This window comes from Balaenoptera musculus, chromosome 18 (genome assembly GCF_009873245.2).
Source record: "Balaenoptera musculus isolate JJ_BM4_2016_0621 chromosome 18, mBalMus1.pri.v3, whole genome shotgun sequence".
NCBI classification, from domain to species: Eukaryota; Metazoa; Chordata; class Mammalia; order Artiodactyla; family Balaenopteridae; genus Balaenoptera; species Balaenoptera musculus.
In genome coordinates, this window is record NC_045802.1 from 49,207,466 (window position 1) to 49,233,798 (window position 26,333).

General features: G+C 39.2%; 1 protein-coding gene across 5 annotated transcripts; it reads right to left on the bottom strand.

The window, feature by feature from the left end:
- Positions 1 to 5,407: 5,407 nt before the first annotated feature.
- COMMD6 (COMM domain containing 6) lies at positions 5,408 to 25,465 on the bottom strand. Of its 5 annotated transcripts, XR_005017177.1 has the most exons (5): positions 25,366 to 25,465; positions 25,266 to 25,277; positions 13,727 to 13,879; positions 11,119 to 11,417; positions 5,408 to 5,965 (listed from the first exon to the last, which is right to left on the bottom strand). XR_005017177.1 is itself a non-coding variant. In XM_036831408.1 (4 exons), the coding sequence occupies exons 1-4, from the start codon at positions 25,405 to 25,407 to the stop codon at positions 11,367 to 11,369; spliced, it is 258 nt and encodes an 85-aa protein (XP_036687303.1). In that variant the 5' UTR covers positions 25,408 to 25,465; the 3' UTR covers positions 10,976 to 11,366. The 5 variants fall into 5 exon arrangements, 4 of the variants coding, with proteins under 4 accessions (XP_036687303.1, XP_036687305.1, XP_036687306.1 ...); XM_036831408.1 differs by lacking the exon at positions 5,408 to 5,965 and having other exon boundaries at positions 10,976 to 11,417; XM_036831410.1 differs by lacking the exons at positions 5,408 to 5,965; positions 25,266 to 25,277; positions 25,366 to 25,465 and adding an exon at positions 25,156 to 25,243 and having other exon boundaries at positions 10,976 to 11,417.
- Positions 25,466 to 26,333: the final 868 nt, after the last annotated feature.

Consider the following 26,333-nt stretch of genomic DNA (forward strand, 5'->3'; position numbering starts at 1 on the left):
AAAATGGATAATAGGGGGACTTCCCTGGTGGTCCAGTGGCTAAGACTCTGCACTCCCAATGCAGGGGGCCCAGGTTCAATCGCTGGTCAGGGAACTAGATCCCACATGCTGCAACTAAGAGTTTGCATGCCACAACTAAAGATCCCGTGTGCCACAACTAAGAACTGGCACGGCCAAATAAATAAATATATATTTTTTAATGGATAAAAAATTCTCCACTCTACCACAGTGTGTAATAGGCTGACCCGCTGATTTTTATTATTAGTTATTAAATATCTGACTCCCCCAATAGATTATAAGCCCTGTGAAAATTGTCTGTTCACCACTATATGCCAAGTGATTAGCAAAGTGTCTGACACTTCAGAGATGTTCAATAAATATTTGTTGAATGAACGAACAATATAACTACTACAGACTACTTAGCCATTATATTTTCAGTGTAAATTAATAAATAAATATTTTGAGTTATATACCCATCTTCACTGAATTTGGTCAGCATGAATCATTCCTCCTGAGGCAAGATCATTGGACGGATTGAGTCTCTTGAGATGTTGGACTAGTGGACCCAACTACATCATCTAGCAAAATGCTATGTACCATAGGTTTACTGCTTGTTTGTTTGTTTGTTATTACTTCAGAAGCACAGACGAATACTGGATTAATCATTTAATTGTAGTTCTTGGTTTGTGGCACACTTTCATCATTGGTCTAAACCTAGCTCTCTTTTATTTTAATGTATTTTATGTGTTTATTTAATGATATGATAAACACCATGAACTTATTTCCCAACATGAATAAGTGGACATTACCAGTAATTTACATCTACTGTAGGTTCCTCTTCTATCCTGCCTCTAACTTCTCCCTGTCTTGAAACCTAGAGGTAACCAATCACCTTGGTTTTGCTTTTCATTCCCTTAATTTATTTATCTTTATGTTTTTACATATATATATTCAGTATTATGTTACTAAGATTAATTTATGACGTTGCGTATACTTTTTGCTCATTAATTTTCTCTCAGTACAATATTCCATTGTGAAAACATACCACTCTTTATTTATCAGTTCTCCTGTCCACAGTCATATGGGCTGTTGCCAGATGAGGGCAACTTCTGGATCGTGCCCTTAAAGCATCCCTTCTAGTGGAATTTGTGTGTGAAGCCAGGAGTTGGTACAACCACCCTGAACTCGTTGAAGAAGCTGTACAGTAAGAACAGTAGAGTTATAAGATAGAAGTGTAGGTCCTTGATGTCTTCAAGCAGAACAAACGGCTCGGACATGATAAATAATTTTGTCTAATTTAAGCCATCGTCATTTTGGGATTACTACCACAGCAGCTGATAACCTAACACATATTTTGTACCTAAAAGTGAGATGCTACTGGAATAAAACGTGTAACAGGAGGCACTGGTAGTCAGGCAACAGGTGGTGAGGTTACCGTGGACGGGAACGGTGGTGACTCATGCTACGGCAAAACATCTGATAAAACTATCACCATATGATACTTAAGTTGCAGACCACGTGCTTATAGAGCCTATAGCTCTAAGGCAGTGTTTCTTAACATAGGTCCTCTTGGCATTTGGGGTAAAATAACTTTTTGTTGGTCAATAATACCCTAGGCATTGTAGGATGTACAGCTCCCCACCCATAAAATGCCAGCAGTGTGAACTGAAAATGATTCAGTGATCTTATATACTAGCCGCAGGCAATATAACAATCAAGAACTTCCTCATACATTCCCGCATGCCCCTTACAGGAGATAGACTGCCCCCAGGTAAGAACCACTGCACTAGAGGAACTAACTAGAAAAAATGGTAGAACGCTGATGTGTTGGCTCCTTCTTGCCACTTTTGGCAAAATTCTGCAAGAGAGAGCAGCTCAGGCTAGGTTTACGTGCAGAGATGGAGGGAACTTCCCTTTGGAAGAGAGGTTCTGTTTGTGGCTGGATGCAGAAGGGTGGGACTTTGGGATTGTCTTCCCTTGGGAAGGATAAACATGTTCTGCAAGTGGAAGGAAGGATGCCTGTAGTTGGTAGACAAGGAGGAAGACTAGCAATGATGGCTGGCTTTCCTTAGAATCCCTTTTCTCCCTGTAGCATAGCAATAGAACTTTTAACTGGGCACACAGCTACCCCGCTAGACATTTTCTAGTCTCCTTGGCAGTTAGAAGTGGCTACATGAATAGGTTCTTCCAATGGGATGTGAGTAGAATGAGGTGTGTAACACTCAGGACGTGAGTTTATACGGAGAAGTACGCCCTTCCGCCTCCCTCCCTCTCTTCTGCTGGCTGGTATGTAGGCATGACGATAGAAACAGGAGCAGCCATGCTTTTCACAAGATGCAAGCCATGTGTTGAGGATGGCTGGTCAACTACACAGAAGGAGCCTGGAGCCCTTGATGACTGGAGCCCTCTCTAGCCACCATACCAACTCTCTTATTTAGCCCATCTCACCGGGAAGACACATGCACTCTCTTGCATCCATGATCTCATATATATTATCTTGCCCTGTTTGTTAGCTGGTTCAAGTTGTAAACTGAAGTGATAATAACATTAGCTGAGTTCAGGTCATCATTTTCACCAATCCTAAAACATAAGCTGGACTTTGTGGTCTGACCTATCTCAGCAGCAGAACTCTTTTCTTTCAGATTTCTAAATTTCCCCCCAGTTTTACTGAGATATAATTGGTATATAACATTGTATTAATTTAATGTGCACAACATAATGATTGGATAATGTATATATTGGGGGATGATCACCACAATAAGTTTACATCCATCATCTCACACAGTTACATTTTTTTTCTTGCGGTGAGAACTTTTAAGATCTACTCTCTTAGCAACTTTCAAATATATAGTACAATATTGTTAACTATAGTCACCATGTTGTGCATCAGACTTCTAAGCGTTTTGTTTTTTAATTTTTAATTTTTAAAGTTTTTTTTTCTTCCTGTTTTATTGAGCTATAACTGACATACAATACTATATAAGTTTAAGTGTACAGCATAACGATTTGACGGACAAATATCATGAAAGACTTCTAAGTTTTAATGATCTCAAAATCTACAATACATAACCTATCTAGCACCCAGACCTTGGTTTCTAGTACCACTGTCTAATAAAAAGAATGAGGGTTCTTTGGGAGAAATGACTGATTCAAATACACAAGGTGAGCCTGGAGCATCTTGTAGTGTAAGTGTCAGAAAGTAGTGCTCAAAAAATTTTTTTTAAACTTGGCGGGGGTGTGTCAAAGGGGCACAGGAGCCAAAGGAAAGAGCTCCCAAGAGTCAAAGTTGGAATGACTTGAGGAAAAAATGTATTCAATTGTAACCCCAAGTATAAAATAAATATCCATGAGTTTGTACTGTTACAGATAAATGACTGAGTACATTAATAATGGGGAGAAGAGACGAATCTCTCTCCCAGAAGAATTCTAAATAAAATATGTAGATACTTCACCATAAAAGAAGGTGAACATAACTCCACATTCCTTAAGCATAGCCTGCAGGTAGTGACTTCCTTCCAAGAGTAAAGTATGGAAAAAAGCAGATGGACAAGTAACTTTACAGCGGAGAAACAATCATTGCTTCAGCCAGGTTATCAATATCCACGTGAACGCTCGTAAGTCATGTCGCTAGTATGTACCCTTGATATGAAGTGAGGAAAATGCACTTTCTATCTGTGATACCCATAACTCCAGTTCAGAAAAACATCGGACGGATCCCAAATGAGGCAAATCCTACAACGTACCTGACCAGTTTGAGTAGTCCTCAAAACTGCCAAGGTCAACAGAAATAAGGAAAGTCTGAGAAACTGTCGCAGACAAGAGAAGCTTAAGGAGACATGATGACTAAATGTAATATCATGTCCTAGATGGGATCCTGGAACAGAAAAATATATTAGGTATAAACTGAGGAAACCTAATGTATCAATAGTGGTTCATCAATTATAACAAATGTACCATAAGATGTTAATAGGGGAAATGGTGTGGGGTATATGGGAACTTTCTGTACTATCTTTGCAATTTTTCTATAAATCTAAAACTTGAAAGAAACAGAGTTTATTTTTTAAAATCTAAAGTACAAAATAAATTTTTAAAATTATTTGAAAAAAATTATTTGAAAAGATAATTCTGCTTAAGTACTTTTAAAAACGAAGCACCAGCATGATGGAAATTTCAACGCCTTTAATTTAATGTGACTATCTTGCCTTCTTTCCACATAAATCTGATATGTATGTTAACCTGTCTTGGTAGCAGAATATCTGAAAATATTTGGGTTTTGCTTGATGAGCTTGGGGATAATCTATTTCTTTTTAGAAACTAAATGCTCATTAATACATTTTCCAACTTGAGAATCAAGTATTTTCCAAAAGTTTACATTTAAGTCAAGTGTTTGAAACTTGAAACACATTTTCCCACAGAAATGTTGTTACAAACAGTGGTTAATTCCCAGGTCAGCCAGGTGAAGCTCATTAAACTCATAATAAGCAAAATAGACATCTTCAGTGAAAATAGTGTAAAACTATATTATGAAAAAAACTTGCCTTTCAAATTCAAAAGATAAATTTAAACATGCAATTTAAATTTATTCTAATCAAATCCATCACCCAGTGTTTGAGCCAAGGGCTTTCTTTGGACCTCTTTGTAACACTGCAAATGAGGAGGGGGAGGAAGATGGAGGGTGTTAAACTGGGGTGAGTGGGAGATGGAAAGACCATAAGCACAGTCTGGGAAGGCAAGTGTGTGGTTTTGACCCCGATTGGGTGGGCAGGTTTCTACTTTGATTTCTGGGGATACAATGAAGTTGCTATCCCAAAGGACTTGAGAAAGGGATAGAAAGGGGACTTTGCCTTCTCCTAATCCTAAATCTTTAGTGTGCTACTATGCAGAGGGTGGGTAATAGAGTAGTCTATGGGCAGCTGGTAAGGATGAATGCCCAGTCGGCTGACTCTTCAAGCTGGTGGGACCTGAGTACATGGGTAGACAGCAGTAGGCAGTGGACCCGGGCTCCTCACAACAGTATGCTACCGAGCAGAGGACCAAGAAAGAAAGTGGATTCACGTAGGAGATTGCAGAAATGCTGACAGGGTGTGAAGAGGACTTAAATTCCCAACAGGGAGGCTCAGAAGGGGAAACAAAGGTAAGCGGAAGAAATGAAGTTTCTTGCAGTGATACCAGCCAAAATATCAGACCCAGCTGCGGTCGTGATTTCTATAGCACAGCAAGGCCTACGTTTGATGTATTTCAGGTTTGTCTATCCTGATTTGGAGACACACTATACCATTTGTTAAAATAAGGATACACTGTACCACAAAAAGAACTATAAGAACTTTTCAGAAGCATAATTAAAAAGCAAACATTTTTATCAAGTATTTCTTAAAAACAATGATACATATTTTTTTATAATGCATTATGGATTTAAAAAAATTTTTTTAACTGCTCTTCCTCTCCCTCTCCAGATACCCTCTCCATCAATGCTTACAGCATGGTAAATATCTCTCCTTAATTTTCCTCATTTTCCATTAAGAATTCAAATATATATTGAGTGCATTTTACAGTTTTATGAAACAATATGTGTTGATAATAGCAAATGTATTGTTAATACATATTGATAACGGCAGGTATATGATATGCTGTAACATAGATATGATGAATTTATTCAACCATTTCTTTATTGACAGTCACTGCTCCCTTTATTTTACTTTTCACCACTTGGGGAAATGCTACAATAAAAATCTTCATACAAATATCTTGTGTTATTCAAGTTTATGCTCACTTGCTGTTGTAACGAACACTCTAAAAATCTCATCAGCTTACCACAACAAGAGTTTGTTTGTTTGTTTCTAGCTCACATCACTGGTGCAAGTCAGGCTGTTACTATGAGTTTGCCTCCAATCGTGATTCAGGGGCTCCATCTTATGGTTTCCCTATCTCAGATCTCTTCATTTCCAGCAGTCAACACGGGAGAGAGCTTGGAAGACAAGGAAAGGTTTATGACAAAGACTGGATGTATGTTAGGACACTTCTGCCCAGATTCCACTGGCTACAACCCAATCATGAGGTCCCAACCTAATTGCAAGGGAGGCTGGGAAATGCAGTCTTCCTGTGTGCCCTAACAGGAACTGGATGAACATTTAGTCAATTTTGCAAATATTTTTATATACAGTAAGTCCCCTACATATGAACGAGTTCCGTTCTGAGAGCGCATTCGTTAAGTCCAATTTGTTTGTAAGTCCAACAAAGTTAGCCTAGGTACCCAACTAACACAATCGGCTATATAGTACTGTACTGTAATAGGTTTATAATACTTTTCACACAAATAACATAAAAAACAAACACAAAAAATAAAACATTTTTAATCTTACAGTACAGTACCTTGAAAAGTACAGTAGTACAGTACAACAGCTGGCATACAGGGGCTGGAATCGAGTGAACAGGCAAGAAGAGTTACTGACTGGAGGAGGGAGAGGAGGTGGGAGATGGTAGAGCTGAAGGATCGTCAGCAATAGGAGACAGAGAGCAAGCTGCAATTTCACTCACGCCTGACGTGGATGGCACAGGTTCTGGTTCTGTGATGGATTCAATTCTACCTACCTTCTTGCTTCTGGACATCCTGGGCTTGAAATAAAGATACTATACTACTGTACTCTATACAGTACTGTACAGTAAAGTACACAAAAGCACAACCACTTGAAGAGGATGTACACACATGACAACGTACCCCAGACACGTGAACTAACTTACGTGACTGGACACGCGAACGCACGTTCGCATCTTTGAAAGTTCACAACTTGAAGGCTCATATGTAGGGGCCTTACTGTATGGTGGCTTTACTCCAAAGGATATATTTCTGGACTGAAATTTCTGGGCTGTGAAATTCTATATAATGTGTGTATGTCTATCACTTCGCAAAAAAGGCCATGATAACTCCTATTTCTGTCAGCAGAGGAGGAATATTCAGCACCTTTCTTGCTTTTCTAAATCTCCCTTCCAAAGGTACTAAAAGACTAGAAACTCCATTGACCAGATTCCTGTGTCAACAGGGTCCTGGTTTAACTTCCACCAATGAGAGGCACTCTCACTGAAACTAGAAAAGGTAAAGAAAGCAAGCAGCCTTTATTTCATTCTAACATGTTGACACTTGGCAGAAATGGCCTGTATAGTTGCTTCCAGGTGACATCCTGCATTCTGCAGAGATTACTGGCAGGGGCTTTCCCTGAAATTCCTGCACTACCGGATTTTCTAAAAGCCAGCAATGATTTCTCCTGACTTGTTCACTCAGTTTTTCTAACAGTTTAGTGAACATCTCATTTCTTGTATAAAATCTCTTCCTACTTGAAATATTTAAAGCAATTTGTTTCCAGACTAAGTACTAACATATACATCAACCTAGCATTTGTCTTTTATCTTTGTTTATGACCCATTTTTTCCCACATATAATTTTTTAATTCTTATATTTCAAATATATTTATGTTTTATGTTATAGCTGTGATGTTGCTGCTTCCCAAGCCTTAGTTAACATAAATATTCTATAAAACGTCTAATTTCTATCTTTTATAGTTAAATCATTAATTCATCTGGAGTTTACTTTTGCATGTGTTGTGACTGCTAGTATCATTTATTAAATTAATCCTGTTTTCTCACCCAACTGAAATATCATCTTTGTCCCAAATACCTTGATCTATTTCTAGGCCACCTAGTCTATTCCAGTGATCTGTTTATTTTCCTGAGCAACGCCATACAGTGTTGATTGCTGTGGTTTTATAAAATATTTTAACAACTGTTTTATAAATCTAAATTCAAAAGAGACCATCTAACACAATAACTTGTGCTACCAGGTTAACTCAGTTGTACATAAACTCAGAATAAAATTTATTTTTCTATGTCTGTGCACATATTTGAACTTTCTACAAATATTAATAACAGAAACATCTGAATGCTTGGCTAAAATAAGGGAGCAATGACCAATCCTCACCTGATTCCAAATGTTGGAGAAGGAGCAGCCTCACTCTTCTGATTGCTTTCATAATAAGTGAATGTTATAAAATTGAATTTGTAAAGTAACATTATCCTAATCAAATACTACTTCTGTCATTCACATATACTTTATATATAAGACTATAAAGGACTCTATCTAAGAATTTGTTTAGAGAGGCGCAGTCAAGATGGCTGTGTGGGGAGACGAAGAGTTAGCGTCTCCCCACAACTAGGGCGCCTGCCGGCCGCTGGTGGGGAACTCTGATGCCCAAGAAGACGCGAGGAACCCCAAAGTGAACTGGTAGGATGAAGGGGGACTGAGGCGGGAGGAGAAGTGGAGGCCAGACAGGATCGGCACCCCTGAAGCCGGGGAGATCAGGAGAGGCAGGCAGGAGGGCCCCTCCAGGAGGAACGGGAGAGGAGTGGAGAGGTTGATTGCCCCGCCCACTTGGGCCAGGGGAGCCTGCTGAGCTCCCAGGCTGGTCCCCTGCCCTCCAAGATCCACCCCACACAACCGAATTGGTCCTGTGGGCATAGAAGGGAGGCCAGGGAGATCAGGAGAGGCAGGCGGCACGGGCCCTTGCAGGCTGGAGGAGCAGGAGAGGAGAGGAGGGCGTTTGCTCCGCCTACTCAAGCCCAGGAAGCCTGCTGGGCTCCCAGGTGAGGTCCCCTGCCCTCTGAGACCAGGACTGGGAGGCACGCCTGGGGCCCTTCTGTTCCTTGAGCCTAAGCCCCACCCCCCATAGCCCCCAGGGCCTTTTCCAGCCCTGTGGGTCCTGAGCATTGGCCCCGCCCACCACCCAAAACTCGTCCTTGCTTAGGCCCCGTCCTCCACAGCCAAGGCCTCCCCCCCCTTCTTGTTTCTTTTCTTTTCCCTCCTCCTCTTTTTTTTACTATTGTGGTACTGACGTACCTTCCAGTTGTTGATTCCTCTATATTTTTATTTTTATATTCTTCCTAACATATCTGTTAGTTTCCCAGTCTAATTTTATTTTTACTTTGTTACTGTTCTTTTTTTTTTTTCCGCCCCATGCACATTGAGGGATCTTGGTTCACGAGCCGGGGGGTTGGGCCAAAGCTCCTGCGGTGGGAGCTCGGAGTCTGAACCACTAGACTAACAGAGAAAGACCCCAGGGAATATTCATCAGAGTGGTCTCACAGAGTTCCTCATCTCAGCACCAAGACCCAGCTCTACCCAACAGCCTAAAAATTCCAGTGTTGGAAGCCTCAGGCCAAACAACCAGTAAGACAGGAACACAATCCCACTCATTAAAAAAAAAAAAAAAAAAAAAAGACAGCAAAAAAATATGGCACAGATGAAGGAGCAAGATAAAAACCTACAAGACCAAATAAATGAACAGGAAATAGGCAACCTACCTGAAAAAGAATTCAGAGTAATGATAGTAAAGATGGTCCAGAATCTTGGAAATAGAATGGAGGCACAGACTGAGAACATACAAGAAATGTTTAACAAAGATCTAGAAGAACTAAAGAACACACAAACAGAGATGAACAGCACAATAACTGAAATAAAAATACACTAGAAGGAATCAATAACAGAATAACTGAGACAGAAGAACAAATAAGTGAGCTGGAAGACAAAATGGTGGAAATAACTGCCAAGGAGCAGAATAAAGAAAAAAGAATGAAAAGAAGATAATCTCAGAGACCTCTGGGACAACACTAAACGCATCAACATTCGAATTATAGGGGTCCCAGAAGAAGAAGAGAAAAAGAAAGGGTCTAAGAAAATATTTGAAGAGATTATAGTCGAAAACTTCCCTAACATGGGAAAGGAAATAGTCACCCAAGTCCAGGAAAAAGAGAGTCCCATACAGGATAAACCCTAGGAAAAACACACCAGGACACATATTAATCTAACAAAAATTAAATTCAAGAAAAAAATATTAAAAGCAGCAAGGGAAAAACAAAAAATAACATACAAAGGAATCCCCATAAGGTTATCAGCTGAGTTTTCAGCAGAAACTCTGCAGGCCAGAAGGGAGTGGCAGGATATACTTAAAGTGATGAAAGAGAAACCTACAACCAAGATTACTCTACCCAGCAAGGATCTCATTCAGTTTCGATGGAGAAGTCAAAATCTTTTCAGACAAGCAAAAGCTAAGAGAATTCAGCACTACAAAACCAGCTTTACAGCAAATGGTAAAGAAACTTCTCTAGGCGGGAAACGCAAGAAAAGAAAAGGACCCACAAAAACAAACCCAAAACAATTAAGAAAATGGTAATAGGAACACACATATAGATAATAACCTTGAATGTAAATGGATTAAATGTCCCAACCAAAAGACACAGACTGGCTGAATGGATACAAAAACAAGACCTATATATATGTTGTCTACAAGAGACCCACTTCAGACCTTGGAACTCATACAGACTGAAAGTGAAGGGATGGAAAAAGACATTCCATGCAAATGGAAATCAAAAGAAAGCTGGAGTAGCAACATTCGTATGTGATAAAATAGACTTTAAAATAAAGACTGTTGGGGCTTCCCTGGTGGCACAGTGGTTAAAAATCCACCTGCCAATGCAGGGGACACGGGTTCGAGCCCTGGTCCGGGAAGATCCCACATGCTGTGGAGAAATTAAGCCCGTGTTCCACAACTACTGAGCCCGAGTGCCACAACTACTGAAGCCTGAGAGCTTAAAGCCTGGGCTCCGCAACAAGAGAAGCCACCGCAAGGAGAAGCCCGCGCACCGCAACGAAGAGGAGCCCCCGCTCGCCACAACTAGAGAAAAGCCCGCGTGCAGCAACGGAGACCCACCACAGGCAAAAATAAAATAAATAAAATAAATAATTTTTTTTTAATTAATAAATAAATAAGCTACAAGGATACACTGTACAGCACAGCACAAGGAATATAGCCAATACTTCATAATAACCATAAATGGAGTATAATCTCTAAAAAGTTTGAATTACTATGTTGTACATCTGAAACTAATATAATATTGTAAATCAACTATACATCAATTAAAAAATGAATGCTAAAAAAGAAGAGTTTGTTTATAAACTGGGTAACATTACCAGTAATTTTTAAAACTATTGGTCTAATACATAAACTTGTGCTGCTTTTAATATCATTCAACTGTTTGTCTGATTTATTTTTCATTAAGATATAATTCACATACCACAGAGTTCTTCACCCTTTAAAGTTTCCAATTCAGTGGCTCTTAGTACATTCACAAAGTGTGCAGCGATCACCACTTTGTAATTCCTGTTTGTCTGATTTTCTTTTTTATTGTTTAAAAAAATGGAAAACCAAAAGTGTAATTTTCATTCAATAAATATCATTTGATCCTTAGGCAGTTTTGTTGCAGAAAGTAAAGTCCATGATTTTAGAATGATAGTAGCAATTCATCAACCAAGTAATCAGTTTTCACACAGTTTCAATAACTGCAGCAATTTCCTTGAACTGTCTGTAGAAATTCTGGAGAGAAAGGGGAAAAACAATATTAATTTTGCTTTTAGAGGCTATTTAAGTAGTTCTTTTAATTATATCTGACCAGCAGAGGCTCTAGAACATATTAAGTTTGCATTTTAATGTTACTTCCTCAACTATTATTATTCAAAAGTTACTATAGGAAACAAACAGGTGTAATTTGGTGCAAGCAAAAATACTACTGTAGAGTTGGATAATGAGCTCATAAATAAACTTTTTAAAAGCATCCAACAAAGTTCTTTGTGATCACAACAGAAAGATTTATTAAATGCCCAGCACTGTCCTCAACAATAAGACTTTAAAAAAATGACAGATTGGTTCCCAGGCTCTGAACCACTTTTAATTCAGTGAAAGACTACATTTCAGGGTGATAAGGGCTGTCTTGTCAGTTATACTAAGAGAGACCCAACAATGACAGTAGCTTACATGGTAGAAGCTTATTTCTCTTCCAATTAAAAACTAAGCTGGTATGGTAATTCTCCTGTAGAAGTCATCAGATAAAACATCAGATAAAAAAGGGATCAAATTCTGTTTTCCTTTCTTAACCTCTACTTGCCGAGAAGTAGGAAGCAAATTTGATATACTCTAATGATTTATTTACATCCTTGTATTTTCCCTCTTCTTTGGACTTAATTCTCTATTTTGCTACTTAAAAGAGTATCTGTATTTTGTTTTAACTCATATGTAAGTTTATGACGGAACGAAGGAGGAAGTAACCATTTCTTAAAAAATATATACTCATGATCATAATTTCAGCTACTAGAAAGATAAAAGTCAAAAGCTCAAAGAATGCTCCTTGGCGCTCAGTCCTGTAATGTGACTAACAGGCTCTGTTTGCCTGGTTAGCTGTAAGCCACGTAAAAACTACCTTTAAAAGAGTTGCCCCATTTGTGATCTTTTTACTATGAGAAAAAAATTTTAAGAGGTGTAATCAGCACCTGATCTGAGCACAAATGCGGCAAAGAAAAATAAAAATTAGGCCAGTATTACGAATTACAAAAGGACTGAAACCTATATTCCTTTTTGAAGTAGATTTGGTCTTTATATTCAGTTGAAAGCTACTCACATATCACAATACACTACATTTATTTCCTTTCAACCAAGTCCTAATTTGCTTCCAAGGCACTATTTAGCATTAAAAATAATGAATCTGAGACCCTTTTTTGTTCTACAGCAGACACTGCTGTTCTAAAACAAGGAATCAAAAGGAGAGAAAATCCTTAAAATGTAATTTGTAAAACAGAACTACAATATAACCCACAAATCTCACTTCTGGATATATATCCAAAGGAAATAAAATCACTACCTCAAAAAGATATCTGCACTCCCACATTCAATGCAGCATTACTCACAATAGCAAGGTATGGAAGCAACCCAAGTGTCTGTTGACAGATGAATGGATAAAGAAATTGTGGTGTGTATATATACACAACAGTATACTATTCATCCTTTAAAAAGAAGGAAATCCTGCTATTTTTGACAACATGGGTGAACCTGGAGGACATTATGCTAAGTAAAATAAGCCAGACACAGAAAGACAACACTGCATGATCTCACTTATATGTGGAATCTAAAAAAATTGGAATTCATGGTAACAGAGAGTATGCTATAAGAAAGAATTCATATCTGTTCACTCACCAAAGGGATCAAAACAAAAACAAAACTCTAAGGCCAGTTAAACTAGCCAAAGACAAAGCATTTCCCTGTATGTACATTGAAAAGAAAATGATTTCTCATCCACCCCCTTTCTTGCTTATAGAAAAGAGGTAGAATAATAATATATATAATATTGGATACTAAAAATAATAATATATATAACATGATTCTATAAATAAACTATTGAGTTACTCTAATCCCTAGCAGATAAAATTAGCCACCAAGTACTAGTGGTCTGATCTACATTTTGTAAACATTATTAGTCAGACAATTCAGGGTCAATACTGTTCAAAGGTAAGATTCATTTAGCTTAATCACTCTTGAATATTAAGCCTAAGAAGAATAAAACAGTTAAATGCAAAGTAAATATCCTGCTAGAAAAGATGCAAATTTCTTAAACACACTCACAGATGAGTCCTTGAAAGTGATGGAGTGTCAGTATACAAATTCAGCACATTATATTGAAAACATTGAAAATAATTTATCAAATTCCCAAATAAAGCAAATCCAGATCTTTTGTAAGTAAAGCACATCCAAACAATTGCAAATAAAAAGTTAAAATTTTCTCTTAAAAAAGATTTTATCTTTTTAAGCAGTAATTACAGAACAATGGCTAAAACTGAATGAGTTATATCACAAACCTGAAACTGCGGAATTGTCATTTCGAAGGACTTGTTCTTTACTTGGCCTGAAGGATCTGCCACTTTGAGTATCACTGCAACATAAGGATACTTAAGTGACCTGCAGCTGTCTGAGCTCACAGCCATACCCAGCTTCCACTGAAAATCTATGAGCTGTAATGAAACAGTACACAATACACCAGTTATAATATTGTCCTGAATGCAGATATTTATTCAATTTTACTGCTCTCATATTCAAGTTTTAATTTCAAGGCCAGTCAGAATAAAAGAAAATATCTTCATTTTAATATTGCTAGGGGGATATAATAATCAAATGAACACAGAGAGAGGCAATAAGGGATATAAACAGGGCTGGAAAACAACACTGTCATAATTACAAAAGGGAAAAAAACAAAAACAAAAGTCTCCACCTGATGTGTTATGGAGGTAGATGTGGCAGTACTGGTTTTCTTTTCATTTTGCTCCAGTACTTAAGGGGACTCCAAACATTTTGGACCATCTCTTATCTCATTTTCCTGTTCCACATATGCCTTTCCCCATTCCACAACCCAAAAGTCCTAAAATGGAAGATGAGTTATATACCATCTTCATATTTGATTGAGGCATACATGGGAAACATACCAGTTTCTTTCCTCACCACAGTCCTTGACCTGAAACCTTACACTAGCATAAATACTGGGGAAGGTGGTTTTAGATTTCATCACTGTTGATGGATACCTGCCACGTGATGTGCTATGCAGTTTACATGTATTTAATGCCTCACTGAATCATCATAACATTATAGGCTATTATTTCCATTTTGCAGGTGACAAAACTGAATTTCAGAGAGCTTACATAATATGCACAAGGTCACTCATTTCTGGACTCATAACTGAAACCAAAGTCTGTTTGACGCCAATGATTACATGCTTATTGACTACTGGCTGCCTCATTACCTCCTAGCTAATTCTTTTCAATGATTGTTCAGTGTTGCCATGGCATAAAACAGGACTGGATAAATGCAGCCCTTAATACTGAGTTTAAAACATAAGACAATAAATGGAGGAATTTTGTGTCTTGTTCCCAAAGCTTCTGAAGATATGTAGTACCTAGCAGGCACTCACAAAAAGTACCTGTCTATTGACTGATACCTTTTGCTACCAAATGAATGCTTACTGGGCAAATAGCTTTACGTATTAATAAAAAACATTTTTATAAAAGGTGGGATTAGTGTAAGGACCAAAATTTCCTCCTGTCTTCAGACTGGCGGTAGACGAACCAGCTACAGCATGAAGGCCAGGCTGGTCCTGATAAAAGGTTAACATCTTTGATAAGTGAAAAGATTGTATAGGTACTTTTTAAATGAAAGTTTCCCATACAAAAATAGAGAAAGGATAGTAGGTTAATAAGAAAAGAACTACAAACAGCTAATAAGCATATGGAAAGGAAACAGGGAAATGCAAATTTAAACCACAAAGAGATACCACTACACACCTACCAAAATGGCAAAATTTTAAGTCTGATGATTCTAAAACTGGCAAGAAAGGATGTATCACAGTGCTGTTGATGGAAGTCTAAATTGGGCCAATCTTTCGGAAAATTGGCTTTACTTAAACTGCAGTTAAGCATATCCAGTGATCCGGTGATTCAATTATTAGGGATATAACCTAGAAAAACAGTATGCTTGGGGCTTCCCTGGTGGCGCAGTAGTTAAGAATCTACCTGCCAATACAGGGGACAGGGGTTTGAGCCCTGGTCCGGGAAGATCCCACATGCCGCGGAGCAACTAAGCCTGTGCGCCACAACTACTAAGCCCATGTGCCACAACTACTAAAGCCCGCGTGCCTAGAGCCTGTGCTCCGCAACAACAGAAGCCACCGCAATAAAAGCCCGCCCACCGCAACGAAGAGTAGCCCCTGCTCGCTGCAACTAAAGAAAGCCCGCGCACAGCAATGAACATCCAAAGCGGCCAAAAATAAATAAATTAATGAATTAATTTTATTTTTTTTAATTTTTTTTTTAAAAAAAATTTATTTATTTATTTGGTTGCACCGGGTCTTAGTTGCAGCAGACGGGCTCCTTAGTTGCGGCTCCAGGGCTCCTTAGTTGTGGCATGCAAACTCTTAGCTGCAGCACGCATGTGGGATCTAGTTCCCTGACCAGGGATCGAACCCGGGCCCCATGCATTGGGAGTGCGGAGTCTCATCCACTGCACCACCAGGGAAGTCCCTGAATTAATTTAAAAAAAAAGAAAAACAGGATGCTTATGTGAGAATGTTCCTAGCAGCTATATTCAAAATAGCCCTAACCTATAAACAACCCAGATGTTCATCAGTAATAAAATGGACAAATGAAATGCTGTACAGCAATGAAAATGAATGAACTTCAGCTACACTTAACACCAAAAATCCTGAAAGAAACAAGTCAAAAAGTTATGTGACTCCATGCACTTAAACTTGAGAAACAGGAAATGTAATACTGTTTAGGGATGCACATACAGATGGCAAAACTATAAAAAGAAGCAAGAATATGACTATCACAAAAGGATAATTATTACCTCTAGGGAGGAGGGTGGGAGAGAGATGATTGGGAAGGGGCATGTGGTGGGTTTCTGCGGTACTGGTAATGTTCGATTTCTTGAGTTTTGATTGTAGTGACACAGAGGTTCACCTTTAAATCACCCGTTTTTTTGGTAACTATTTGAGGGGATGGAAGTTAACTAGATGTACTGTGGTAATCATTTTGAAGTATATGTATGTCAAGTCATTATGCAGAGCTGTATTTCAATTATATCTCAATAAAACTGGAGAAAGTCAAATTATTCATTAAACAGTCCAAATGTTATGCACGTTTTGGTATAGATGTTATCTTGCACATAGAGCAGGGGGAGGGGAGGATACGTCAGTGAGCTCCACATTTCTGGTTGAAAGGAAAAATTTATTTAGGCTAGGTGATCAAAGGAAAGCTTTAGAGGAGACAGAGCTCAGTTTTGAAGAATAACAGAACTGAAATTGAGAGGAAAAAATGTGTTTTATTTATTTATATATTCCACAAATACACACCTAGCAAAGAATAAGTGCTTAATAAATATTAAGCTGAACCAACTAGAGATAAAAATAGTTCATATCTGGCTGAGGGATAGAGCATACTGTCTGAAAGTGAAAGGCTCTTATAAGGAGGTATGGAAAATAAGGCTGACAAGAGATCAAGAATCAAGAGGCCAGTAATTTTTTGCAAATTGTACAAGTTTTCAGAATACTCTCATTTACAGTTGACCCTTAAACGATGTGGGTTTGAACTGCAGGGATCCACTTATACACAGATACTTTTCAATAGTAAATACTACAGTACTACACGGTCTGCAGTTGGTTGAATCCACATGTATGCAGAGGAACCTAGGATATGGAGGGCCGACTATGAATTATACACGGATTAATACCTGCGCTGTTCAAGGGTCAACTCTATTTTATCTTACTATGAAAAACATTATCATATAAGTCATTTAAACTTTTCCTGTTGGCAATGGGTAATCACTGAAAGTTTCTGAGTTCAGAGAATGGTATGAAAGTATTGATTTAAAAATATTCATCTGATGGCTGCAGAATACAATAATCCAGGTACGAGGTTTTAGGTGCCAGAACTAAGGTGGTGACAAGTAGGATTAAGCTGATCCTACAAAGAATGGATCACTAGGTCTTGATGATCATCTACAGTTAAGGGAGGTATCAAAGACAACTATAAAATTTTGAGCCCAGATGACTGGGAGAATATATGATATATGAATCAGGACTTTTTATATTTTAAGCCCAAAAGTATTATCGAGAAGTGATAATTAACCTATATGAGAAAAGAATCTAAAAAAGAATGAATATATGTATATGTATAACTGAATCACTTTGCTGTACACCAGAAACTAACACAACATTGTAAATCAACTATACTCCAATAAAATTTTTTAAAAAGTGATAAGGAATATCTAAATAGGAATGTTCAATAAGTGGATAAAAATTCAAGAACAGAATTCATGGGAGTTCATGATTAGAGATACAGTTTTATATCAGTTCAATGGTGATATTCAAGAAAGTAACTTAACACTTTTTAAACATATTTGGCCCATACAACTCCTTGATGCAAGAAGTTCCATTTTTACTGTCCATAGTAAAATGGGAGATAAAACATTGCTTATTTGACTCTAAAAGTATGAAATAAAACTCTGGATTATCCAGAACACTTCAAGCAGAAAAGCAATTAAGGAACACAATGTTGGAATTCACTGACCATTACAATGGTGAAACTGGCAGGTGGGGAAATTGGGAGAGCTGCCATTTACTGTGCAAAGTTGGTATTCATGAGTACAAGAGCTGGGACTAGGTTTATGGGATGAGAATTTCCCAAATTCTGAACTGAACATTTAAATGCAAATTATCAATAAAAGCAAACCTTCTAATAAGTGTGGTTGAGCCTTAAATAGGAATTAACTACAGAGGAGATTTTAAAAAGAATAAAAAAAGAAAAAACAAAAAAAAAGAACAGGGCGAACATCGCTATGGAGAATATTAAGAATGAAGTAACAGCCTCAAAATTCTTGTAGAATTAAGGAAATGATTTAAAAAGAAAAATGTACAGAGGAAAAACAGCTAGTAGTAAAAAAATATAGGAATAACCAGAAGTAAAATGAATACAAAGAAGAAAAATAATCAGAAAGCAAATATAGATTAAGAGGTAAACAAAGAAATTAGCTGTAGTCTGTCACACTAAAAATAGTTGATATGGTGGCTGAAGTTACTGGTAACATAAAAACATCACTATAAAAACTGTCTACAGGGCTTCCCTGGTGGCGCAGTGGTTGAGAATCTGCCTGCCAATGCAGGGGACACGGGTTCGAGCCCTGGTCTGGGAAGATCCCACATGCCGCGGAGCAACTAGGCGCGTGAGCCACAATTACTGAGCCTGAGCGTCTGGAGCCTGTGCTCCACAACAAGAGAGGCCGCGATAGTGAGAGGCCCGCGCACCGCGATGAAGAGTGGCCCCCGCTTGCCACAACTAGAGAAAGCCCTGGCACAGAAACGAAGACCCAATACAGCCATAAATAAATAAATAAATAAATAAATAAATAAATAATTAAAAAAAAAAACTGTCTACAAAGAAAAAAAATTTTCAGACCATTTCAGTTTAAATTTTATTTTTCAAAATACAGGAGAAAATTTAAAAAATACGTGCAAACCTCCATCAGCTTAAAAACTATGTTCGTATTCCTGTGTCCCTGTTTCTAGTCTTTGTATGCAATTTTTATAGCTAGAGTCACAAAATACACACTTTTATGTTCTCTCCTTTTCTAAATGAAAGTTTTATGGAAAAAATGTTAACCATTCTGCACACATTAATCTCTCCCAAAGTACTACGAGGAAAAGACTGATTAAACTCATCCAAGGATACAACACTAACAGAGCTGGTATTCAAACCCAAATTTGTCTGATTCCATATTCCACGCCTTTTTCATTATACCTAGCTGCAACATGACTACCATTCAGAATTAAACCAAGTCCTAATGGGTCAAGAAAGTAGACAGGTCTGGGACAGGGCAAGAGTGTTTAGCATCTTCTAAATGCTAGGCCTGAACTGTCCAGTATAGTAGCCACTAGCCAACTGTGACTATTTAAATTAATTTAAAATGAATAAAAGATTCAGTTCCTCAGTTGGACTAGCCACGTACAAAGTGCTCAAGAGCCATGTGTGGCTAGTGCTACCATACTGGATAGTGCCAACAGAGAACATTTCCATCATCGTAGACAGTTCTATCGGACAGTGCTGTGCTAAACTCTGTGCTTAGTACTTTGTATCTGCAGATATTGATTATGGCATGAGTTATTAGCAAACTTCTACTTGAAAATTCATATTAGCTCTAGCCTAAGTGGACAACTTTTGCTAAGTCATTAGCCTTTCTCATCTTGCTTAATGGCACCTTCATCCATGCTTTGATTTTCTTCATAGCACTTAATGGTTTCTAAAATTATGTTAACTTATTCATCCCGTGTCCCCAAGGAAATGGCATTATGAGTCTAGTTACTACTCAATCTATTAGAACATTATCTGATAGAAAATGAATATTCAAATAAGTATCTGTTGAACTGTTTAGAAGTTCTGGGGTATGTCGTAACTGGGTCTCCAAAGATAGCCTCCAGCAATTAATTCCACCCCGCTCTGTAAGTACACGGCACTCCTCACATCAAGAAGTGGAGCTTATTTTCTCTCTGCACAAATCTGAGCTGTCCCTGTGCTTGTTTTGACAAGTAGAATATGGCAGAAGAGGTGTTCTGGAATCTTTGAGCCTAGACCTTAGGAGAACTGGAAGTGTGTCCTTCCTTCTTCATGGAATGCTGGCTCTTGGGACTCTCCTTCTTGGAACCCAGCCACCATGATGTGAGCACCCACATGAAGGAGAACCAAGTCATGCCAATGATCAGCTCTAGCTCAGCTCACGGCCCAAGTCATGACTAGCATGTGAGCGAGCCCTCTTCACTTCCACCCAGCTAAGGCTCCTAGATGACTGAAGGCTCCTAGATGACTGAAGTCCCAGCTGACATGATGAGGAGTAGAAACCACCACCCAGCTAAGCCCAGTTAACCCAAAGACTCATGAGAGACAATTAAACAACTGTTTTAAGTCACTAAGTTTAGGGTGGTTTGTTATGCGGTGACAGATAACTAAAACAGAGCAAACACAACTAGCTGAAAATAGCTTCGTTAATAAACTTACTACGATACACGATTTATCAAAAATGAATTCTCAAAGCTATACAATCTGAACTATATTGGTTTACAGAAATTGTAGCAAATACAAATAATCAAAACAATGTTTCCTATTTGGTTAGTGTTAATACCACCAGTAAAAATAATACAGAAAAAGAAAGCGTTTCCCATTAAACACAATCACTACTACTAAGTTCACAGTACTACTGTCATGCAACACAAAACAAGTATCAGCTTTCCTCAAAAAGGTTTTTAATCCTCATTTCTTTTCTGATGACCCCCATTTTCTAAGTGACTCAGGTTTGAAACTTCAGTCAACTTTGATTTTTCTCTCTCCCTTACACAAAACACTTATGAATCGCTAGGTACTCAAGATTTTATTTCGGCCAAGGCCACGGACATTTATTCCCTTCTTCCCAATCTCACTGTTAAAAAGCCTTTTAAAAAGCTTGCCTTCCGGCATCCCTGGTGGCGCAGTGGTTGAGAGTCTGCCTGCCAATGCAGGGGACACGGGTTCGAGCCCTGGTCTGGGAGGATCCCACATGCCGCAGAGCAGCTGGGCCCATGAGCCACAGCTACTGAGCCTGCGCGTCTGGAGCCTGTGCTCCGCAACAAGTGAGGCCGCGATAGTGAGAGGCCCGCGCACCGCGATGAAGAGTGGCCCCCGCTTGCCGCAACTAGGGAAAGCCCTCGCACAGAAACGAAGACCCAACACAGCCATAAATAAATAAATAAAATAAATTAAAAAAAAAAAAAAGTTTGCCTTCAATTTTACTGCAGCCTCCTAATCAGTTTCTTGCCTAGAGCCTTCCTCAGTTCCAATCCACAGGATGGACTTTAAACACTACTTATAAATTTACCAAATCTAATATCACAGGTCAAAAACCTGTCATGTCTACTGCCTCAGGAACTAGTTAACCCTTCCCCTAGCGCTTAAGTCATCTCACAGCACAGTCCCAAACAGCCTTCCCACTCATGCTCAAGCTGGACCGCATTCTCTCTTTAAATTATCTTTCAGTCTTCAAACCTTTGCTCATGCAGCTCATTCCTCTTGGAATACAACTCTCAAACATCTATTTAAAATTCAAAACTCCTCTCAAATTCTGCCTGCTCTGTAAAGTCTTTCCTGGTTTACTCAACTTCTCTATGAATGGTCACGTCACTTCTTACACCCCAGCACTTAGAACATTCTGACTTGCATAGCAGTCATCTGTGGATCTGTCTCCCTCCCCCACCATCTACTAGACTGTAAACTCCCTGAGGGGAGTTCATACATCCTTACATGACTTGTAGCACCCAACAGGAGACACAGAAGAACAAAAACAGCCATACGTGTATGAACTATGACACAAACTATACAAAAACTTAAGTCACTGTCTCATATACGGAAGAGGGAAAATGGCACTAGATATTGTGTGTCAATATACATATTCCTGTTGATTTATACCATAAAACTGGCAAGCAGGAAAACAATAAAATGTGGCAACAATAGAAACAATCATTCATCTATGATAAGGAGTTCTAATTAGACATCTATAAAAAAGAACCGTGAATTACTTCAAAACAGTGATTATCAGCATCAGAATGTGAAGTAATGAATAACCTTAGACCTTCTGGGGCTGGACAAGGTAGCACGATGGTTTGTTAAATTTAACAAGTACAGACTCTGAAGTTAGACAGACCTGAGTTTGAATCTCAGCTCTGCTACCTTCTACCCATGTGGCTTTGGGCAAGTTACTATGTCTCTATGCCCCAATATTCAGTTAAATATTTACGAACTAATACGATGTTCTAGGCACTGGGACCATAAAAAATAAAACAAAGGGCTCCTGACCTCAGGAACTTACATTCTAGTAGGGAAGACAGACAATAAGCAAATACATATACAATGTGGTTGTACTAAGTGTTATAAAAAGAATTTTTTTAAATGCAGGTAAGGGGACAGAGTGACCAGGAAGGCTGTTTAGATAGAGCCTGGGGGAGACCTCTGTAATGAGGTGGTTTTTGAATAGAAAGACACCTGAGTCAAGTGAAGAAAAAAGCCACATGAGTAACTGGAGAAACGAGCATTCTGGACAGAGGGAGAAGCATGGCTGGCCTGTGCAGGGAACAACAATGAGGCCGGCATGGCTGGAGTGGCGTGAGCCAGGAAGAGAGGTAGGAGATGAAGAGTCACTTTTTGAAGGGCCTTTAGGTCAAGGAAAATATTTAAGACATTTTTCTAGTGAGACAGTACTCTCTTAAATGGCTTCGGGCAGGGAAGAGACCTGGTCTAACTTAGACCGCAAAAGTCTCCTCCAGATTGATGAACAGGGCATTAAGTTTAAGAAGGAAAACAAAAAGACTCAACTGGGAGACCATTACGGTATCTACACAAGAGGGTGGTGCTTGGGACTCAGGTGGCAGCAAGGGGAGGGAAATTTAGAGAATATTTTTAAAGGTAGAGAAAACAGTATTCTGATGGATTGTAGGCGAGGTCTGCGCTCTCACGGGAGGTGTGGTCCCAGTTAACCTTGCTGATTCTTATACTGGTGAGAAATATTTAAAGAAAGAGAGAAGGTATTATAGCTCAAGGAATTTAAACTAGTATTAGCCCTAAAAATTAGCTAGATCTGGTACATTTAAAAAGTATATACTACAAACAGAAATGACTTACTGCTAGGTCAAGGCTTTTCCCCCCTTACAAGACTGCTGAATACACATAATCATTTTGTCTAGCAATATAATATTTAAAAAAACACATCATGAACTATGAATAAAAAGGTTCAATTTAAGAGTTCCTGGAGGTAAAACTCACAAAAGTGTGAGGTCCCCCTAATGACTGGGGTGTAGGTGGGTGCCTGAGATTTTAACTCAGACTTGTCCACGCTGAGCCTCCAGTAATTCATCAATTGTGGTTTAGGTTTTCCTACCCCTAGCACTGGTTTTCACGGAGGTTTCTGTTCTGGTTAAGTTGTGCTTCTCTGTATTCACCTGTCTCTCCAATTTGGGAGACAGGAGTTTGCCCTGTGACCTCACTTTTCTGACTTATCCAAGAAGAACTGTTAATTTTTCAGTCTATTCAGCTTTTCACTTATTTTAAGGCAGAGCAATGACTTCCAAACTCCTTACACACTGGACCAGAAACTGGAAGTCAATCACTGTTTATAATCTTCTTCATAAAAGTTTAAACATCTTTTATTAGATTTATTGCAATGCACTTTACAGTCTACTAATGTTGTAAATGACATCCTTAAAAAAATGTTTTTCAACTCTGAACTACGAAAAAACAGTGAATCACCTTCCTAAACTCTAATATTATTTCTAATAATCTACTTGTAAATTATCTTGGCTTTTTCTATGTAAACAATCATATAACATGTGAACGATTGCATGGAAGGGATGTGTAGTAGGCTGAATAACAGTCCCCAAAGATGTCCACATTGCAATCCCCAGAAACCAGTGAATATGTTATTTTAACATGACAAAACAGACCTTGTAGATATGACTAAATTAAGGATCTTGATGTGAGGAGGTTTTTCTGTATTATCCAGTTGGGCTTTATAAGAAGGCGGCAGGAGGGTCAGAATCAGAGAAGGCAATATGATGCTGGCAGAAAGAGAAGTGATGACAGAAGCAGAGGCTGGAATGATGTGCTTTGAAGATGGAAGTAGAGGCCATCGCTAAGGAACACAGGCAGCCTCTAGAAGCTGAAACAGACAAGGAAGCAGATTCTCCCTTAAAACCTCCAGAAGGAACAGAACCCTGCTGGCACCTCGGCTTTAGTCCCACAAGACTAATCTTGGACTTCTGATCTCCAGCACTATAAGAATAAATTTGTGTTGTTTTAAACACACCTCCCCCTACACACACCTTCAAAAGGTTCAACTTTTAAAACCCTATACTCTAGTATAATTCAGTTTCAGGATATCTTACACAAATAAACATATGACTTAATGTAAGTATAATAAATGGATAAGATGATTTCTGAGAGATTGAATCAAAGTTATTGAGCAATAACTCAGAGCAAAGCCAGATAGGGGTTTGACTGCTATCTGAGTTTCCCCCTATCTCCCAGGAATCCTCAAAAACAACAGAAAGATCAGCTGGAGATAGATGTCAGAGAGCAGTCAAAGGACATCTCTCAGCCCCTGTGTTCTCATTATCTATCTCAGCCCTTTCTTATACTTTGTGGTCCTGGGTAACTAGCGTATTTCAAATACTCTAGTTTTAGTACGCTTCTTCTGGGAAGTGTTATAAGCTATTTGCCTAAAAAGTTTATTAGCTGAAACAGGACAGGAACACTCAAAACAAAGAGACAGTCCTAAGACACACTTAAAAAATCAAATTCTTATTCCAAGCATAAAAAAAACAGACACTGAAAGGTTAAAGAGGTAAACTCTCCCTCTTCCACAAACTGCTTTTTAAAGACTTAAGAAAATGTTTGCGCAGCTATCTTTGGAAATTTTGATAATTTCTTCTCTCTATATATTACATCCCCAAATACTATGTAGCTAGTATCGAATACAACGGCGCTTAATCAAGGAAGAACAATATTTGGTCTGTACTCTTCGGGCTGGAATGGGTGGGGAAGATTAAATTACAACGGCAGTGGCTACCACCTCAGAAGCCCCGTCGAAGGAGCAATGCAGGGTGGCGGGAGGAAAGGCACGGGCTCACGGACACGGGCCTTGGTTTGGGGCTGAGCTGGGGAAGGCTCACGGTGGCATCGTCCCGCGGCTGCCAGGGGCGGGCGGAGAACCAGGTGCAGCCCCCCGCCACTTGTCCAGCCGAGGCCGGCGGAGGCCGCGGAGGGATGGCCACTCACTCACCTGGTTGGTGACCTGAAATGGAAGCAGAAAACACAATTTAGGGAACGATCTTTCTTGCTCCGGAGCCCGCTGCCCCGGCTCCTTCCAGGCCAGGTCTTACCTTGGCCTTAGCATCCAGCTGTGGCTCGCTACACCCCTCCATAGCAGCGCCCCGGAATCCCACCAGCCACTCAGGTGGAAGCTCCCGGGGCCACCAACCCTTCCGCTTCCTCTTCCCGCCCCTCGCGGCCCGTCGCACGCACCGGACGTGGGGGGAGGAGGGCAGAAACATCTTCGTATACCTCCTCCTTAATCTCAATTAGACATCAGTTTTATGGAGCTGATCAGTAACAACGGATATACTGTAGGGAAAAAGGTCCGAAAACTTGGCAGATACCTTGTGAAGGGAAGGATAGATTATCTTTTGGATGCCGTCTCCCCCTACTTATGCCATGGACGTGGACTCTTCCTGGTGCAGCCCACGGCGCCCTTTGAGCGAGCGCAGACTTGTAGCTGCGCAGAGTTGTTAGAAATTGATGCTGAGTTTGAAAGCTGCGGGACAACCGCTCCCTCTTCCCCACAGATGTTTGTCCTGCGAGGGAGATGCCAATGGGACCTTTAGTTTTATGATTAACTTCTGTCACTCGGATTCATTTCACTGGCCTAGCTGGAGGTGGGGTGGGCATGCTTTTTGTCACCCTCCTTCGCAGAGGATAACACGAAGTGCTGGGAGCTTTATAGTCACATAGGCCTGAATCTAAAACCCTGTACCACTCAGCCGTACGCCTTGAGTAAAGGTAGACTTTCTGGAGATCGGCTTTCTAATCTGTAAAAATCAGGCTGTAGATATTTGTCTCACAAGGCTTTATGAAAGGTTCAATGAGATCCCATATGTAAAGCACATAGCAAAGTTCCTGAACATGGCGAGTACTCAATAAATACCAGCTCCTATTATCATCGTCATGATAGTCAATCCTCAAAAGCAGCCTATAAGTTATCTAGATCACAAATTATCTCCATTTTGAAGTTGAGAAAATGGAAATTCAGGAATGTTAAGCAATATCAGCTAACTAATAGATAAAACTTCAA

Coding starts and splice junctions, on each gene's coding strand:
- COMMD6 (XM_036831408.1), bottom strand. CDS start 25,407: ATGGAGGGGTGTAGCGAGCCACAGCTGGATGCTAAGGCCAAG. Junction 11,418..13,726: donor TGACAATTCCGCAGTTTCAG/GTTTGTGATATA, acceptor CTTTCTCTCCAG/AATTTCTACAGACAGTTCAA.